This window comes from Rhinoderma darwinii, chromosome 2, assembly GCF_050947455.1.
Source record: "Rhinoderma darwinii isolate aRhiDar2 chromosome 2, aRhiDar2.hap1, whole genome shotgun sequence".
Taxonomy (NCBI): domain Eukaryota; kingdom Metazoa; phylum Chordata; class Amphibia; order Anura; family Rhinodermatidae; genus Rhinoderma; species Rhinoderma darwinii.
The window spans coordinates 278,459,408-278,479,074 of record NC_134688.1 but is presented as its reverse complement, the minus strand read 5'-3'; the positions used below and the strand labels follow the sequence as shown (position 1 = coordinate 278,479,074).

Genomic DNA, 19,667 nt, shown 5'->3' with positions numbered 1-19,667 from the left:
GAGTTAAATGGAAATATAGTGGAAGTTTCATAATGTGTATGTATATATATATATATATATATATATATATATATATATATATATATATATAAATTTATTGGGCTAAAATTCTCATGTTACGTTTTCATTTAAGCAAAAATATGTTTTTCAGTGATGACCGAGAATACCACAAACAAAAAATAAAATAACTCACAAATTCACTGAAGGAGGCTATCAAAAGGAACGAAATGGAAAGTATAGGCTCGGAGCTCAATGTAAAACAGAAAACACCAAACAAAAACCCCTATTTATCCCCACCCATGAAAGTCACCCCAATATGATTAGAACTACTATAAAACAAATATTGAAAGTATGTGATCTACTTATATCAACTTTACCGCACTGACATTTTAATAAGTCAGAATATGCGTTTTGTGAAGACGTGCATAAATGGACATCGATCAGCAATTAAAACTTTTGAAAAAAACAAAAGCAAAAGATCAAACATCGATAACTGAGAAACCAAAAAGAAAACCTGGCGAAACTACTGTAGGCAAACATTTGTTTGAAACAAAGCGGTCTTGGAGATAGAGGGCAACGATGAAATCATATTAGAACTAAATTGCTTCAAAGAGAGGTATACTGGATATATACCGTGCACTCGGAAAGTCGTCAGACACTTTCACTTTTATCACATTTTGTTATGTTGAGGCCTTGTGCTAAAAGGGAAAAAAAATAAATGTTTTTCCCCATCATTCTTCACTCATTACACCATAATAACAAAGTGAAAAAAAATGTGATCATTTTTGCAAGATTTATTAAAAATGAAAAACTCAAATTTCGCATGGACGTAAGTATTCAGACCCTTTGCTATGACACTTGAAATTTAGCTCTGGGGGCCGCCCATTCCTCTAGATCTTCGATGTTTCTACACCTTGATTGGAGTCCACCTGTGGTAAGTTCATTTGATTGGACATGATTTGGAAAGACACACCCCTGTCTTTATAAGGTCTCACAGCTGACAATGAATATCAGAGCAAAAACCAAGCCATGAGGAGGAAAGAACTGAGCTCAAAGACAGGATTGTGTGGAGGCACAGATCTAGCGAAGGGTACAAAAAAAATGTATGCTGCACTGAATGTTCCCAGGAGCACAGTGGCCTCAATAATTCTTAAAGGGAATGTGACGCTAGAAAAAAAATTTCTTTTTCTTTTTTAAACAATTAGTGTATAGGTGATTAAACATTGTTCTAATTTTTTGCACGAGTCAGGAAATATTATAAATTAGATTCTAATTTATAATTCCCAGTGCTGGTCACTAGATGGAGCAATTCCCAAAATTGCAGCATTGCATGTGGTAAAGCAACCACATTGCTTTATGCTGCAAAATTTGAGAAAACTCACTCGCTCTAGTGAGCTCTCAGAATCCCCCCTCCTTTATCCTGGCTAGTGCCGGGAGAAACTAGGGGATTGAACGGTCAAATCTCCTACACTGTGTGTCGCCATTTTTTGAGCTAACACACAGTGTAGTAGGTTAACATACAGTAGTAAACACACAGTAAAACACTTACATACACAGAAATAACTTACCTGCTCCAGCTGCCGCCGCTCCCTCCACTACCTCCCGCTCCAAGTGCACAAGTGCGGAAGCCGCGACCGGAAGTAGTAATCTTACTGTCCGGCCGCGACTTCTGGTCCACAGGAAAATGGCGCCGGACGTCGCACAGTTCAACTTGGACTGTGTGGGAGCGGCGCATGCACCGTTCCCACACAGACGGCGTACAGCATAGTGGATGGAACGGGCCCCGTTCACATTCACTATGGGATTGTATGTGCCATATTCCATGTCTGTATGTGTCGTTAATCGACACATACAGAAATGGAAAAAAAAATGGCAGCCCCCATAGGGAAGAAAAAGTTCAAAAATAAAAAAAAGTAAAACACAAACACACAAATAAATATAAAAGTTTTTAATAAAACACTAAAATCAAACTGATGTAAAAAAATGTTTTTTCGTGACACTGTTCCTTTGAATAGAAGAAGTTTGGAACAACTAGGACTCTTTCTAGAGCTGGCTGCCCCACCAAACTAAGTAATCGGGGGAGAAGGGCCATGGTAAAGGGGTGACCAAGAACGCATTGGTCACTCTGGCTGAGCTTCAAAGTTCCTATGTACGGATGGGAGAAACCTCCAGAATGTCAACCATCACTGCAGCACTCCACCGATCTGTGCTTTATGGCAGAGTGGCCAGAAAAAAGCCTCTTCTCAGTAAAAAAAAACACATGGAAGCTCACCTGGATTTTGCCAAAAAAAAAGCACCTAAAGGACTCAGACTGTGAGAAACAAGATTCTGTGGTCTGATGAAAGATTGAACTTTTTGGCCTCAATTCTAAGCGTCACATCTGGAGGAAACCAGGCACTGCTCATCACCTGCCCAATACCATCCCTACAGTGAAGCATGGTGGTGGCGGCATCATGCTGTGGGGGTGTTTTTCATTGGCTGGGACAGGTAGACTGGTCACGGTTGAGGAAAAAGACGAATTGAGCAAAGTACAGAGATATTAATGAAAACCTAATCCAGGGTGCTCTGGACCTCAGACTGAGCTGAAGGTTCACCTTCCAACAAGATAATGGACCCAAAGCACACTGCCAAGACAACACAAGAGTTGTTTAGGGACAACTCTGTGAATGTCCTTGTGCGGCCCAGCCAGAGCCCTGACTTGAACCTATTCGAACATCTCTAGAGAGACCTGAAAATGGCTGTCCGACGGTCTCTATCCAACCCGACAGAGCTATCTGAGAGGATCGGGAGAGAAGAATGGCAGAAAATCCCCATTTCCAGGTGTACAAACCATGCGACATCATACCCAAGAAGATTGGGGGCGGTTATTGCTGCCAAAGGTGCTTCAACTGAGTACTGAGTAAATGGTCTGAATACTTACGTCAATGCAATATTTTAGTTTTTCCTTTTCAATAAAATTAGCAAAAATTACTAACATTCTGTATTCACTTTGTCATTATGAGGGATTGAGTGCAGAATGATGGGGAAAAAAACAGAATTTTTTTTTTTCTTTTAGCACAAGGCCTCAACATAACAAAATGTGAAAAAAGTGAAAGGGTCTGAAGACTTTCCGAATGCATTGTACATTGATGAGTACTAGTCCAACGAGTGTTAATGAAACATGTAATTTGAATATTTTTCGATAAAACAATTCTTTACATCTTGGTAAAAAATAATAAGTGTTTACACAATACAACTCAAGTTCAAAATATATATATTTAATATAATTGACATCCATGTACTTTAATATATAATTATATAAAGTATACAATAGAATTAGAGATGGATGGGAAGGATTATAATCACTTTTTAATTAAATTGCTGCAAAGAGGTATACTAGATATATTATTGAAATAGCGTCAGTCCGACCGATCTTAACGAAATATGTATTTTTGATTCATTAATACTCGGACCGACCCCCGAAATGTCGTACCAGGCGTAGTGAGATGCCGACTTATCCTCCATGTAGTCTCTGCTGCTAGTCCAAGAAAAAAGTAACCGGGATAAAGGAAACCTAACCGGATCCTCAAAACGAACTAGCACGCTGGGTGACATACTTTATTATATGCACATGAACAAAAAGCTTTTTTGACACCTTTATCAAATACATTTTGCAAAAAAAAACAAAATTGTTTCAAATTTGAAACCAGAAGAGTCTCAAAGGCATCTTTAAAAATTATGGAAAATCGCTTTATTAGTGGTCTTGCAGGTCACGGGATACTTCTTTCCCTATTGTTTGAGATACTTGACACTTCACAAGCACTCCACCTATAAAATACATATATAGGATTGGAAGATTGCTACATATCCCAGAGTTCCTCAAGTTAGGCTTTATTCAAATCTGCGTTGAAGATTTTGTTTGGACCCGGTATAGCAGATCCAGTTTAAAATACCAGAAAAAAATAGTGCCGCATGCTGTGCTATTTATTTCCGGTAAAACAAAGCACACCATGACTGAAACCATTAAAGTCAATGGGTTCCGTCATGCAACCGATATGGCGCTTTCAGGATTTTCGTTGATCTGCTCCTATGACAGAGCAGAACTGGAAACATCAAATGCAGATGTATACAAAATCTTATTCATGACAAACTGCTTGAAACACATAGTATGCATAATAGGTTTCATAAAACTTGCAACTATTTCAGTGAAATCTTCCTCTAAACAATTATTTTCCACAAAAGGCACCACAAGTCACTAGATCAGAACCCTGCAAACAAGTACTAACTACAGCTAAGCATCAGACACAATCCGCTGCTTTATTGCGGTGTCCATCTGGAATAGATCTTGCAAACTTCTCCTGTTTACCTATGAGATTAATGAGAAAACATTCTGTATCAATCCTTTTGCCCTCATTATACCCAAGTAGATCTACCAGTAAACAGTAGATATCTGCATACATCTACATTCATGTAGCTCCCAATACTTTTCTTCACTTTGAGTACTGATCAATCGAGTGAAAGGAACATTAAGCCTAACCTTTAATACGACCGCATTTAGAAATACATAGAACTCCTCCCGAGTTCAACTAAACTAAACTCAACACAGAAACCTTTGGTGATCTAAGTTTGATTCAGCAGAACTGCTGCAGGGTTGGGTGTTGCAGCTGCAATACGGCCACGGCTGTCAATATGTGGCAATCAGGCCAATATCACAAACGACTCATCTCTTCAAATGAAGAAAAAATAAATAAAATAACACTCATACATACGGACGCTTAACAGACTTTAAATGAGCAAAAAGGATCAGCACTAATGTATTAAAAGGTGTGTTCCTATCTCCGATATTTATGGAATATCCACCTCAGTACCTCCCATAGAAGAGAGTGGAGAGAGCCACGCACACCTCCCCATTCATTCTCTGCCTGGTGAGAAGGGACGAGTGTTGGGAACCCTCATGTTCTGCTCACAGGGATGGGACAAGCGGCTGACATTAATGATTTATCTTGAGGATATACCATAAATGTCTGAGATCGTTATACCCCTTTAAGCGCTGAATTGCTAAGAGGGGTATTCTATTAAAACTAAAATCGAAAGTTTGTTTGAAGACCGATTTTTCACTGGTTTAAAATGGATCATACTAACAGGATGTGCCAAAGGGGAAGTTGTCATTATTCCTACATAATATTGAGGGTTATGGATTCTTTCTATCATCTCCAACCTCTAATAACACACACTTCTTATGTACCATTTATTATTATTATTATAAGTGGGGCACACATTGCGGTTATCGCATACACCACTACACACATTCACTTTCCCTGGAGCTGCATCGTTCCCGTTACTGGACTTGAGGCATCCGGCGCCTGTCGTACTGCGCATGCGCAGGGAGCCGCGCCATGTTTCTCCTGGTGTCACTGGGTACTGCATGCGCACTGGGTACGGGAGGTGTGGTGCTTGGTCCTGCCCCCGGCCGTCGCACTTGGCACGCGCGGAGTGCCGCGATGTGGGCGGCCCTGGCACGTGCGCGATGTGCACAGGCGGGGGAGGGGTGTTCTCGTGCTGCACTGGGCATGCGAGGAGTCCCGTGTCATGCAACATGGCGCCGGTGTCTGACGGATGCGCATGGCGCTCTGACGGACGCCATCTATACCGTAAGTCAACCTCCTGAGCAACGCCGGTTATAAAAGCTAGTTCTATTAAAACTAAAACGGTTTTCTGTGCGGAGGTGTAAACTTCCTGCCAGACAGGACACCAATTGGGTTGTAAATAGCCAGTCTAATATAACAAGTTGACAAAACTCAAGAGTTCTGCAACTTGTAAAACTACAGTAAATGAAGACTATGAGACTTCTCCTACCCTTATATAGGGTCCCTGTGAAAATTCTACTGGCCGGTAGCCTTCCCAATGAGCTGCCGATCAGCCCATTGAAAGGGCTGTGGTCAGTGTTTACATACGTAAGCAAAGAGACTTGTCTGTACAAAAAGCTGTGGCCTGGTGCAGCAGCTCATCCCAATTCACTTAAATAGTATGAGCTGCAAACCCAGGCACGGCTACTTGTATGGAGTAGTCTCTTTGCCTATTTAAACAATGAAGGGGACGGGGCGATTGCAGAAGACCCGTGGCCCTTCAATGATCGACAGGGGTCTCAGAGGTCAGATCCCTATTGATAAAAGATTGATGGCCTATTCTAAGGCTAGACTGTTAATGTCATGGATTTATAGGAGTTCTCTGGGACTGTGTCTATGCACAGTATTTGGAGCTCTGTATTAGAAAAACAACGCCCTGACCGATAGAGAGATATAAAAGAAATTATTGCACAGAATTTTGGGCATAAAACATGACACGATGATAAAAGGTGAGGATTCTCTTTGAGTGTCAGCATAAAATAAAAAGTTACAAACCGCTTTATGCAGAAGTGCAAGTATATGGCCGATTTTGAACAAACAAAACTATGACTCACCTATGTCCCACCTACACATCCCATAAACATGCCTCAAAGTATATCATCAGCTGAAAGCACATTCAGCTTTCTGCTGTTTTATTTGTTAAAGCTGAAATTTAACAAAAATGAAATGGAAGTGTAGTCACAGTTATCAGACTGAACTTATTGAACGGTTTGACGATAGATGAGTACATAGGTGTTTTACATTCAAGAGTGGATCCTGAAGTCTGTACCTTTCCATACTTTTGTGCATATGAACCGGTGAGCAGAGAGTGAAAGATGATAATGGTCTCATCCAAGTCCCACAAAAACACACGCTGGGGAAACAAAGAGAAATATATGCAACAAGCTTTGTAGTGTCTAAGAACAGTCATACTGGCAAAAAAGAAAAAAATGGAAAGAAAAGCAGAAGACGCAAGTAGATGGCCAGTGACCGCTCGTGTAGTGTCTCAAAGATAACTCAAACTTAGCCACAAAAACAATATACTAATATAACAGACTAACATGACTGATGCAACTAACAAAAACATCATAGAAATGAATAATCCTTTTTGATAAAGGGTTATTTATTATTCATTATGGTTAAAGTATGTGTAAAGTGCTGTCAATTTCCATTGCTGCATTCGTGTAAGCAGCTCTGCCAAAAAAAATGTGCATTGATCTTCATGAATGTAGCGTATCACAGAACATTATAGCAACCTAACATAGTAACTTGGGCTAGTGCGCCATGGCAACTTTTAGTTATGCAATTATTGTAGAAAAAAAAAAAAGTGACTTCAATGTTTTCCCATGGAGAAAAAGTTGTGGATAACTAGCGACGATTGCAAAAATTATTCTACCATAGTTGTCTAACTTTCTTAACCAGAATGTGATCAAAAATTTCTGTGACGGCCTAGCCTAAAAAAAAAAAAACGCCAGAGCCATTCAGAGCAGATCTTGGGATCTGACAGTATAAATACTATACTTAGGCCTTATTCACACGGACGTGTCCGTTTTGCGCACGCAAAAGGTCCGTGTGGCATCAGCATATGGTGCGTGGCTGCGTGATTTTCGAACAGCTGGCATCATTATGAAACTCTGGTTTTAGGTTTACAAACAGAAAAGCACGAGGTGCTTTTCTGTTTTCATTCATTCTTTTTACTACGGTTGCGCGAATCACACGCAGCACCCATAAGTGCTTCCGTGTGCCATGTACGATTTGCACGCACCCATTGACTTCAATGGGTGCGTGCTGCGCGAAACACGGGCAAGTATAGGACATGTCATGAGTTTTATGCAGCACACATACGCTGCGTGAAAATCCCTGACAGTCTGAACGGCCCACTTACATACCGTGTTTCCCCGAAAGTAAGACAGTGTCTTACTTTCTTTTTATCCCCAAAATCCCCACTATGTCTTACTTTCGGGGTATGTCTTATATTGCGTTGCGTTGCTCGATTTTCTAGATAGTCACTGTTCATGGTGCTGAAAGAGTTAAACTGTTTCAGCACCATGGACAGTGACTTCCGATCCCAATAAACATGAACCTGTCAAAAAAAAAGAAGTTCTGACTTACCGATAACTCCCGGCGTCTTCCTCCAGTCTGACCTCCCGGGATGACAATTCAGGCCAAGTGACAGCTCCAGCCAATCACAGGCCAAGCACAGCCTGCAGCGGTCACATGGACTGGCGCGTCATCCAGGGAGGTGGGGCCCGATGTCGAGAGGCGCGTCACCAAGGACGCGTCACCAAGGCAACGGCCGGGAAGTTCTCGGTAAGTACGAACTTTTTCTTTTTTTCACGGCATTCACTGTCGAGGGTGCTGAAAGAGTTAGCTCTTTCAGCACCTTGGACAGTGACGGGCGGCGACTAGACTCATCTCTATGATGGCGGCTGCGCGAAAATCACGCAGCCGCGCATCAGAAATACCCCCGTGTTTCCCCGAAAGTAAGACATATGTCTTACTTTCGGGGTACGGCTTATATTAGCCGACCCCCCTGAAACCCCCGATACGTCTTACAATCGGGGGTGTCTTACTATCGGGGAAACACGGTAGGTCCGTGCGGCGCGCGTGAAAATCCCGTGCGTAGCACGGACGTATAACACGTTCGTGTGGATGAGGCTTAAGAGTGTGCAGTCTATCTAAAGGGCTTGTATGAAAAAGTGGTCTGCTACCCCTCATCCCCCACCCCAGAAACAGCACTACTTTTGTCAATGGGCTGTGTCCGGAGATCAAGTGAATAGGATGAAGATTCAATAACAGACACAGGACATGGAAAAGAGGGGTGCAGTTTCTGAGAAGAAAAAGTCATCTCCAACAACCCTAAAAGCCACTTTATTAAAAAGTGAACTCCATCTAAGTTATGTACACACTGACCAACTTCTTTCAGAACTTCTTCTCAATTATGTCAGTGAATACACGCAAACTAAACATCAAAGGACTTGCCCTTCAAGTCATAGTTACAGACTATCAATATAGTTAATTCCCTTACTATGTAAGTTTTATGTTAAAGGAGCGGTCACATCTAGACAATCCCTATCCATATATCCTATTAGCACATATGACCTTCACAGGGAATCCCCACGCTTGGGACCTCCCTCAATTAGCCATTTCCAGAGAGCCACGGCAAAAGTACATTAACTCAGGCTGCAGTACCATTTACTTACCTCAAGATCGCTGTGCTGTGGTGAGGAGGCATCACTTTTCTTACCCTTCCCTCTATTCTTTACAGTTACATTCTTCTTACTTTGTTCCTCGGTCTCTTTGCTGCTCATTGCTCTCATCATTGCCTGGCCTGCAATGTTATCACCTAGAAGGAAGGATAAGAAAGATTATCAGGATCTTTACAAAAATATTATTATCTCAGCCAGGGAAGCCCAGAATTTTGTAATATGCTGTATATACTATCATATTTTGTAAATGTAGGTCTATCGCCCATTTATTGGTCAGGATAGTTGTGGGGTTAATGAATTGGGGATATGAATTCTGAGGCCCTAGCACCAGCCAACCCAAAAGAATACAACAAGATAGGTCAATATAAGATAAGTCATCACATAATAAAAAAGACAGCTGACTGGTATTCAAAGAATATAAATACATTCACGCTCACTTCCTGTATTCACAGATACTTTGAGAATTGGACCAAAATCTGTTCTAATTTTTTAATTTGAAAGAAATCCAACACTTAAGCTTTAATACTCTAATGTTAGAACTGGACAAAATCCAGGAACAAGGAAGCCAATGTGCCTAGAAATTTGCTGCTGGCACTAAACTTTTTGGGTAGCTTTCTCATAATCTAATGACGTTTTCTTTGTGAGAACACATACAAACCATCTATATATACACGGACATACCGATTATAGCCAGTACACTTTCAGATCAACTTAAAAACACAAAAACTGAAGACATAATAGTAAATGTAAGAATAGGAAACTATCCCTACTATACTCTAACATAAGGACCACACACACAGTAAGGCCTTATTTACACAAATGTGTTTCATGTCCGTGATAGGCGCGTGAAAATCACGCACGACGCACGGACCTATGTAAGTCAATGGGGCCATTCAGACATTCAGTGTTTTTCACGCAGCGCGAATCATACGCAGCACACGGACGCACTTCCGTGTGCTGCGCATGATTCGCGCAACAGATATTCAAGAAATGAAGGGAAAAATAAAACCACCTCCTTCATTACATTTTCTAAACCTCAAAACCGCGTGTCATAAGGATGCCATATGCGCGAAATTCACACGGCCACGCACCAATCACCGATGACACACTGAACTGCAACGCACAAAAAAAACGCGTTTTTTGCGTGCGCAAAACGCACACGTTTGTGTAAATAAGACCTAAAGCTGGTTATACACAACACGCCTGTCAGGAATGTTCCTAAACTCACTCAAACATACATCAGGCAAGCTTGCATTTTTATTGCCATAGGGCCAGGAGGATAATACCGGGCCCTCTGGCAGCTCATACCTCCCTGGCAACAAAGGATCAATCGTACATGTGGAAATCCCAACATGCTCGATCCTTGTTTCAGGTGTAAAGCATCTGTACAAATTGCTGGCGCAATCTCCTGACATTAATCTAAGGCCGGATTCAGACGAACGTGATTTGCGTCCGTGCAGCCCGTGTGGTTTTCACGCGGACCAATACAAGTCTATGGGGCAGTGCAGACTGTCCGTGAGTTTTGCGCAGCATGAGTCCGCTGCGTAAAACTCACGACATGTTCTATATTTAGGCGTTTTTCGCGCATCACGTACCCATTGAAGTCAATGGGTGCGTGAAAATCACGCATGCCCCACGTGGGACAAGCGTTATTTGCGCAATAACAGTAAAAGAATGAATGTAAACAGAAAAGCACCACGTACTTTTCTGTTTACAAACATCCAAACGGAGTGTCATAAAGATGGCGGCTGCGCAAAAAGCACGCAGCCGCGCATCCATATGAACAGGGCACACGGAGCTGTCAAGTGCCTTTTGCGCACGCAAAACTCCGCGGTTTTTGCGTGCGCAAAACGCACACACTCGACTGAATCCGGCCTAAGTTGAATAGCCAGCTCAAAAGGGATATTCTGACACAAGACATCTATGGCTTATCCAAAGTATATGCCATAAGCATCTGATAGGTGGTGGGACCAGAAGTTTGACCCCATCTTTCAGGAGGCAGCCAAAAACAGGTGGAGGGGCAGGCTAGACCTAACTACACATGCGTAGCTCCCTCTAACAGATATAGCATAAATATCTAATCGAAATACCCCTTTGAGATCATGTAGCTGTTTGTACAGTAGTAAGACATCATAAAAATGCTGAATATCACACAGTGGTTTTGCATAGCAATATGCTATCAGAAAAAAAGGCCGTGGCCATGAAACTTCGCAAGCCAAATATCATAGTGCTTTGTGTCACAAATGTATGGAAATAACAGGTTTACGCAGAGCACCAAAACAATCTTCTACTGCCACAAACGTGGCTGATCTAGTAATGGTATGTTAAAAGGTGATGGGCAAGATAGGTGTTGTCTGGTTAACCCCTTAGTGACCAGCCCATTTTAGGCCCTAATGACAAAGCTATTTTATTCGTTTTTCTATAGTCGCATTCAAAGAGCTATAACCTTTTTATTTTTTCGTCTACATAGCTGTATGAGGACTTGTTTTTTGTGGGATTAGTTGTACTTTTTAATAGCACCATTTTTGGGTACATATAATTTTTTTATTAACTTTTATTAACTTTTTGGGGGGGGGGGGGGATTATAAAAAAAAAACTGAAATTCCGCCATTGTTCTATGCGTTTTTAAATTGGCGCCGTTCACTATGCGACGTAAATAACATGTTACCTTTATTCTATGGGTCGGTACGATTACGGCGATACCACATATGTGGAGGTTTTTTTATGTTTTACGACTTTTGCACAATAAAAACACTTTTGAACTAAAATTATTTGTTTTTGCATCGTCGCTTTCCAAGAGCCGTAATTTTTTTATTTTTCCATCAATGTAGTGATTTTTCGGGATTGTTTTCTGCGGGACGAAACGTAGTTTTGAATGGTACTGTTTTGGGGTGCATGGAACTTATTAATTCATTTTTATTATGACTTTTTTGGGGGGCAATGGAAAAAAAATTGCAATTTCGCCATTGTTTTTTGTGTTTTTTTTTTACGGTGTTCACCTTGCGGTTTAAATTACATATTAACTTTATTAATGGAGTCATTACGGTCGCGGCGATACCATATATGTGTACATTTATTTTTTACACTTTTACTAAATAAAACCACTTTTTAGGGAAAAAAATGGATTTCTTTTTTTACTGTACTTTTTATTAATAATCTTCATTTCACATTTATTATTTATTTCACTAGTCCCACTAGGGGACTTTACTGTGCGATCTTCAGATGGCTGCTATAATGCTTTGGTATACCAGAGCATTATTGCCTGTCCGTGTAAATCTGACAGGCAATCTGTTAGGGCAGACCTGGGGGCTTTTATCAAGCCCCCGGCTGCCATGACACCCCATCGGAGACCAGCGATTGCATTCGCGGGCCGCCGATGGGTGACAGAGGGAGCGCACTCCCTCTGTAAACAAAGTTAAATGCCGCGGTCGCTATTGACGGCGGCATTTAACGGGTTAAACGGCTGCGATCGAAGTAAACTTCGATTGCGGGCGTTGGAGCAGGAGCTCAGCTGTCATCAGACAGCAGAGCCCCGGCTCCAGCCTGCACGTGAGACCCATGCAGGACTTAGACTAGGCGAACGTGAAAAGGCGTCAGCCTAGCCTAAGGCCCCTTAGTGACCAACGTAAAAAGGCGTACTGGTGGTCACTAAGGGGTTAAAGGGAAGGTGTCACGGAAATTTTTTTTTTTTATATATGTTATTGCTTTTATTATGTCATTAAAGTAAATTTTATTTATTTGTGTTTTACTTTTTTCTTTTTCTTCCCTATGGGGGCTGCCATTTTTTTTTTTTTCATCTCTGTATGTGGCGATTAACGACACATACAGAGATGGAATACAGCACATACATCCCCATAGAGAATGCGAACGGGGGCCGTTCCATTCACTATAGTGTACGCGGTCTTTGTGGGAACGGTTCATGCGCCGCTCCCACACAGTCCGAAAGGAAGGTCTTCGGCAGAGCGACATCCGGCGCCATTTTCATGTGGACCGGAAGCCTTGGCCGGACAGTATGACGACTACTTCCGGTCGCGGCTTCCGTGCATATGTTCAGAAGCAAGGACTAGGAGCGAAGACAGCGGCAGGTAAGTTATGTTTATGCATGTGATGTGTGTGTATGTTCGTGTTATACTGTCTGATTACCACTGTATCTAATCCTCCTACACTGTGCATTAGCTAAAAAAATGGCGGCACACAGTGTAGGAGGTTTGAACATTCAACCCCCTCCTTTCTCCTGGCACTAGCCAGGAGAAAGGAGGGGGGGGGGATTGTTTGAGTACACTAGAGCGAGTGTGTCTGCTCCAATTTTGCAGCATAAAGCAATGAGGTTGCTTTACCACATGCCATTTTTGGCATGAAATTTTGGGAATTGCTCCCTCTAGTGACCAGCACATGGAAATGTTATAAATTAGAATCTAATGTATAATATTTCCTGACTTGTGAAAAAATTAAAACAATGTGCAATCTTTTATATACTAACAGTTTAACTAAAAAAAGAATTTTATTTTTTTTCCGAGCGACACATTCCCTTTAAACAAGACTTCTATTACACAGCCGATTATATGGAAAATACCTGTGGATAGGTAGAGTACAACTACTTAATAGTAACTTACCACAATCAACCAAATAGGCATCCCCCACTCAATGCATTCTGTATTGAAGAGTCTAGATAGACTAAAGGACACTTTCTAAATCACCAAATGTGTAAAACTGCTAAAGTATATACAAACCAGAAACTGGTCTCTGAGCAGTCTGTGCTGGGGATGTTGAGCCTGTTTTATTCTCTTGAAAATCTGATGTCACCATGATGTTCTCTGCCGTGCCAGTGGCCGTTCCTGTTGTGAAGTTTTGATTTGGGTAACATTGTTGATACTGGTTCTGTCCAAGGATTGTATATGTGGGATATTCCTTGAAGAAACAAAAAGCTGAATGAAAGAATATCCTGGATACAGGAAAACAAATTATAGCGGTCTTTACAAGGCCCAGATCATAGTGTGGAGATTGTGAGCTATTGAATTTTTTCAACATGTCGGAAAATCTCTTTAAAATGAAGTCGGACCCAAAACGACCATTTAGCCATCTGTCCATGAATGACAGGCCAATGATGCAAAAACCAAGGTTGTTGTGGTACAAGTAAAAAGTGAGAGCAAACAAACTACATATTACTATCAAATGCATTTGTTTAGCCAGTCAATTTATTCTGCGTGTTCTACAAGTAACAGCTTTAATTATGGTGTAAATGACGTAAAAACTGCTAATAGTTAAAAAAAAAAATTGGATGGTAAAATGTAAGCAGCAGCCACTGACAACTACAAACCAAATTTTTTTTTTAAATATGTATTTTTATTTTGCAAACAAGCAAACAAAGGATCAACAAGATGTCCCATGGGAAAAGCATCTCTAAACACATACTGTTATTGTACACATTGCACAGTATACATCAAATGATCATTCATAAAGTGATAATTGGGTTTAGATTTTGCCCCAAAAACAAAATGAAGAAGTGCCAAAAGTCATTGAATCATAAAACATACTAAATAAAACATAAGAAAAGGGGGAAAGAGGATAGAGCAGGGGTCTCAAACTCGGCCGGGTGAACGGGCCACATATAGAAAAAATGGGAAGTGGAACTAATCAAATTAGTTATTTCATCTACTAGAACACTAGATTACTATAATAATAATACTACATTACTATAATAATACCGCTAGGTTTAACGCCTTCAGGACTGAGCCTGTTTTGGCCTTCAGGACAAAGCCGATTTTTCAAATCTGACATGTGTCACTTTATGTGGTAATAACTCCGGAATGCTTTTGCCTATCCATGTGATTCTGAGATTGTTTTCTCGTGACATATTGTACTTTGTTAGGGAAAAAATTTGGTCGATAAATTTAATATTTATTTGTAAAAAACACCAAGATTTAGAGAAAATTAGCAAAAATTAGCATTTTTCTAAATTTAAATGTATCTACTTGTAAAACAGATAGTAATACCACACAAAATACTTACTAGTTTATATTCCCCATATGTCTACTTTATGTTTGCATCGTTTTTTGAACATCCTTTTATTTTTCTAGGACGTTACAAGGCTTAGAACTTTAGCAGCAATTTCTCATATTTTCAAGAAAATTTCAAAAGCCTAGGGACCAGCTCAGTTCTGAAGTGGCTTTGAGGGCCTTATATATTAGAAAGTCCCCATAAATCACCCCATTTTGAAAACTGCACCCCTCAGAGTATTCAAAATAGCATTCAGAAAGTGCTTTAACCCTTTAGGCGTTTCACAGGAATTAAAGCAAAGTAGAGGTGAAATTTACAATATTCATTTTGTTTTTTTCGAAAATTCATTTGTAATACATTTTTTCTGTACCACAGAAGGTTTTACCCAAGAAATGCAACTCAATATTTATTGCCCAGATTCTGCAGTTTTTAGAAATATCCCACATGTGGTCCTAGTGTGCTAATGGACTGAAACACTGGCCTCAGAAGCAAAGAAGCACCAAGTGGATTTTGGGGCCTCCTTTTTTTTTTAGAATATATTTTAGGCACCATGTCAGGTTTGAATAGGTCTTGTGGTACCAAAACAGTAAAGACCCCCCCAAAAGTGACCCCATTTTGGAAACTATACCCGTAAAGGAATTTATCTAGGGGTATAGTTAGCATTTTGAACCCACAGTTGTTTTTTTGTTAAATTTATTTGAATTAGTATGTGAAGATGAAAATCTACATTTTTTGTGAAAAAACGTAAAAATGTAAAATTTTTACAAGGAATAAAGTAGAAAAAACACCCCAACATATGTAAAACAATTTCTTACGATTATAGCAATACCCCATATGTGGTAATAAACTGCTGTTTGGACCCACAGCAGGCCTCAGAAGAGAAGGAGCACCATTTGGATTTTGGATTTCTGATTTTGCTGGAATAGTTTTCAGTGCCGTGTCGCGTTTGCAATGCAGTGGAGGGATGAAAACCGTGGAAACCCCCCAATAGTGACCCCATTTTGTAAACTACAACCCTCAAGGATTTTTTCTAGGGGTAAAGTTAGCATTTTGACCCCACAGTTGTTTTGCTGAAGTCATTCGAATTCGTCTGTAAAGGTAAAAATCTACTTTTTTTCTGTAAGAACTTAGACATTTTTAATTTTTACAAGGAATAAAGGAGAAAAAGCACCCCAGCATTTGTAAAACAATTTCTCCTGATTACGTAAATACCCCATACGTGGTAATAAATTGCTGTTTGGACCCACACCGGGGCTTAGAAGGAAGGAGCACCATTTGGCTTTTGGAGCTCAAATTTAGCTGGAATAGTTTTTGGGTGTCATGTCGAATTTGCAAAGCCACTGAGAGACCGAAACAGTGGAAACACCCCAAAAGTAACCCCATTTGGGAAACTACACCACTTAAAGGAACAGTGTCATCACAAATTATTTTTTTATATGTTAAAGATGTTAGTGCTTTATTAAAAACGTTTATATTCATTTGTGTGTTTGTGTTTTACTTTTTCTTATTTTTACACTTTTTCTTCCCTATGGGGGCTGCCATTTTTTGTTCCATTTCTGTGTGTGTCGATTAACGACACATACAGACATGGAATACGGCAGCCACAGTCCCATAGGGACTGCGAACGGCTCCCGTCCCATTGACTGCAGTGTACGGCGTCTGTGTGGGAACTGCGCATGCGCCGCTCCCACACAGTCCTATTCGAAATTGGCGCCGTCCGGCGCCATTTTCCTGTGGACCGGAAGTCGCGGCCGGACAGTAATATTACTACTTCCGGTCGCGGCTTCCGGATTTGTGCACTTGCACCAGCAAACGGAGCGGACGGGCCGGAGGGAGCCGCGGCGGCAGGAGCAGGTAAGAGATTTCAATGTATGTTCGTGTTTGTGTGTGTTTACTACTGTATGTAAACCTACTACACTGTGGGTTAGCTCAAAAAAATGGCGACACACAGTGTAGGAGGTTACACCGTTCAAACCCCTCGTTTATCCCGGCACTAGCCAGGATAAAGGAGGGGGGGATGCTGAGAGCTCACTAGAGCGAGGGCTTTTAACCCAATGTTGCAATTTTGGGAACAGCTCCATCTAGTGACCAAAAATGGGTAGTATTATAAATTAGAAATAATTTATAATATTTCCTGGCTCGTGCAAAAAAAAAAAAAAATTTGAACAATGTTTAATCACCCACACACTAAATGTTTCATTTTTAAAAAAAAAACATGTTTTTCTGGCAACACATTCCCTTTAAGGAATCGATCTAGGGGTATAGTGAGCATTTAGGCCCCACACGTCTTTTACAGAATTTATTAGAATTAGGCCGTGAAAATTAATATCAACATTATTTCCACTAAAATGTTGAATTTTTTCAATTTCACAAAGGATAAAGGAGAAAATGCACCCCAACATTTTTAAAGCAATTTCTCCCGAGTACGGCTATACCCCACGTGATCATAAATGCTTTTTCACTAGAAAGTAATTAACCCTTTCCGGACTCATCCATGTTTTGCTTTTTCTTTTTTCCTCCCCGCTTTCCGAGAGCCCCAACTTCTTTATTTTTCTGTCAATAGAGCGGTGTGAGGGCTTATTTTTTGCCATTTTTTTGGTACGTAAGACTTTTTGAGCGCTTTTTATTAAATTTTTTGGTAGAGTGAAGGTGACCAAAAAAACTGCGATTTTGCCATTTAAAATTCTTTATTTTTCACAGCGTTCACCGTGCGAGTTCAATAATGGTATATTGTAATAGCTTGGACTTTTACGGACGCAGCGATACCAATTTTGTGTATTTTTTTTACATTACTTTAGAGAAAAAATATGAAAAGGGTTTTTTTTGGACTTTAAATATTTATTTAATTTTTTCCACTAATAATAACTATTTACTTTTGTTTTTACACATTTTATTAGTCCTCCTAGGAGACTTGAACCAGTGATCGTTAGATCACTGGTAGAATACACTCCAATACTAATGTATTGCAGTATATTGTCATTTTTACAGGCTCCTGTAACAGCGCGATCGCTGTTTCTGTCCGTTAGTCCCGGGTATCAGCTGTAATACACAGCTGACACCCGCAGCGTATGGCACGGGCTCAGCGCGAGAGACGCTCCATATATCACCCCCCACACCACGACATGCTATTAAGTCATGGTGCGCGAAGGGTTTAATGCGCAGCAGATGGTGTAGAGTGAAAATTACAATTTTCCACTGATGTGCCATTTTAGTGCACTATATGTTGTGCCCAGTTTGTGCCACAAATAAAAAAATAACAGGGTTCTCCCGGGTATGGCGATGCTATATCGGTGGACGTAAACGGCTGTTTGGGCATGCTGTAGGGCTCAGAAGGGAGGGACGCCATTTGGCTTTTGGAGCGCAGATTTTGCTTTGTAGTAGCTCTGGCGTTTTGCTGGTATTTCAGTTTATAATGTGGGGGCATGTGTAGGCTGGGCAGAGTACATCAGGGGCATAATAAGAGGGTATAATAATGGGGTAAATAAATAATAATCCGCAGATATGTGGCCAGTGTTGCACTTATAAATGGCGCCCGAACTTATCCGCTTTTGGAACGCTCTGCACATTTTGCATCGCCATAATCTGGGAACCGGAACTTTTTTTATTTTTTCACCACCGGAGCTGCGTGAGGGCTTATTTTTTGCGGGACAATCTGTAATTTTCATTGGTACCATTTTGGTGTACATACGATTTTGTTGATCACTTTTTATTCAATTTTTCAGCAAACCAGGTGACCAAAAACCAAAATTCAGATTTTCATTTATTTTTTACAGCGTTCACCCTGGGCTATAAATGACCATTATATTTTATTCTGCGGGTCGGTACGATTACAGCGATACCATACGTATATAGGTTTTTTTATGTTTTGCAGCGTTTGCGCAATAAAATAACTTATTTAGAAAATAATTTATTTTTTGTGTCACCATATTCTGAGAGCCATGACTTATTTTTTTTGCGGGACGGGTTGTAGTTTTTATTGGTACTATTTTGGCCTACATGCGACTTTTTGATCACTTTTTATTGTATATTTTGGGAGGGGTGGTGACCAAAACAGTGATTCTGGCACTGTTTTTCGTTTATTTTTTTTTGCGGTATTATAGTTTTATAGTTGGGGCCGTTACGAACGCGGTGATACCAAATGTGTACTTTTTTTTTACGTATTCATTTTTATTCCTATAATAAAAGACTTATTATAGGGAAAAAAAACAGTTCTAGTTTATATCACTTCTAACTTTATTTTGACACTTTTTTTTTAAAAACATTTTTATTCTTTTTTTTTTACTTTTCACTTGTCCCACTAGGGGACACTTCGACTTGCAGCTCTGATCGCTGCTGGCATACATTACATTACACACGTAGTGTAATTCATTCCAACTGTCATTGTGACGTAACGGTCACACTGACAGGAAGCCTCCGGCTGGTCCTCATAGGCTTCTGTACATGGCAGCCCCGAAGCCATTGTGAATGTACTGCACACATTGACGTGCAGTTACGTCAAGGTGCGGGAAGGGGTTAAAATTTGCAACACACCCCTAGATGCTGCCAAAGTGCCCTCCGCAGATGCTGACACAGTGCCCTCCGCAGATGCTGACACAGT

The 19,667-nt window shown here is 40.6% G+C and overlaps 1 protein-coding gene across 5 annotated transcripts in view; it reads right to left on the bottom strand.

Annotated features, from left to right (window-relative positions):
• Window positions 1-19,667, bottom strand: part of EYA3 (EYA transcriptional coactivator and phosphatase 3) — a 96,985-nt gene that overhangs the window by 22,436 nt on the left and 54,882 nt on the right. For 4 of the 5 annotated variants that reach the window (XM_075853305.1, XM_075853304.1, XM_075853303.1 and 1 more), the window contains 3 exons: window positions 13,804-13,981; window positions 9,068-9,210; window positions 6,655-6,738 (listed from right to left, as the gene is read on the bottom strand). In XM_075853305.1, the coding sequence (XP_075709420.1) occupies window positions 6,655-6,738; window positions 9,068-9,210; window positions 13,804-13,981 (405 nt within the window). The remainder of the gene's footprint in view (window positions 1-6,654; window positions 6,739-9,067; window positions 9,211-13,803; window positions 13,982-19,667) is intronic. The other variant, XM_075853307.1, reaches the window with a different exon arrangement.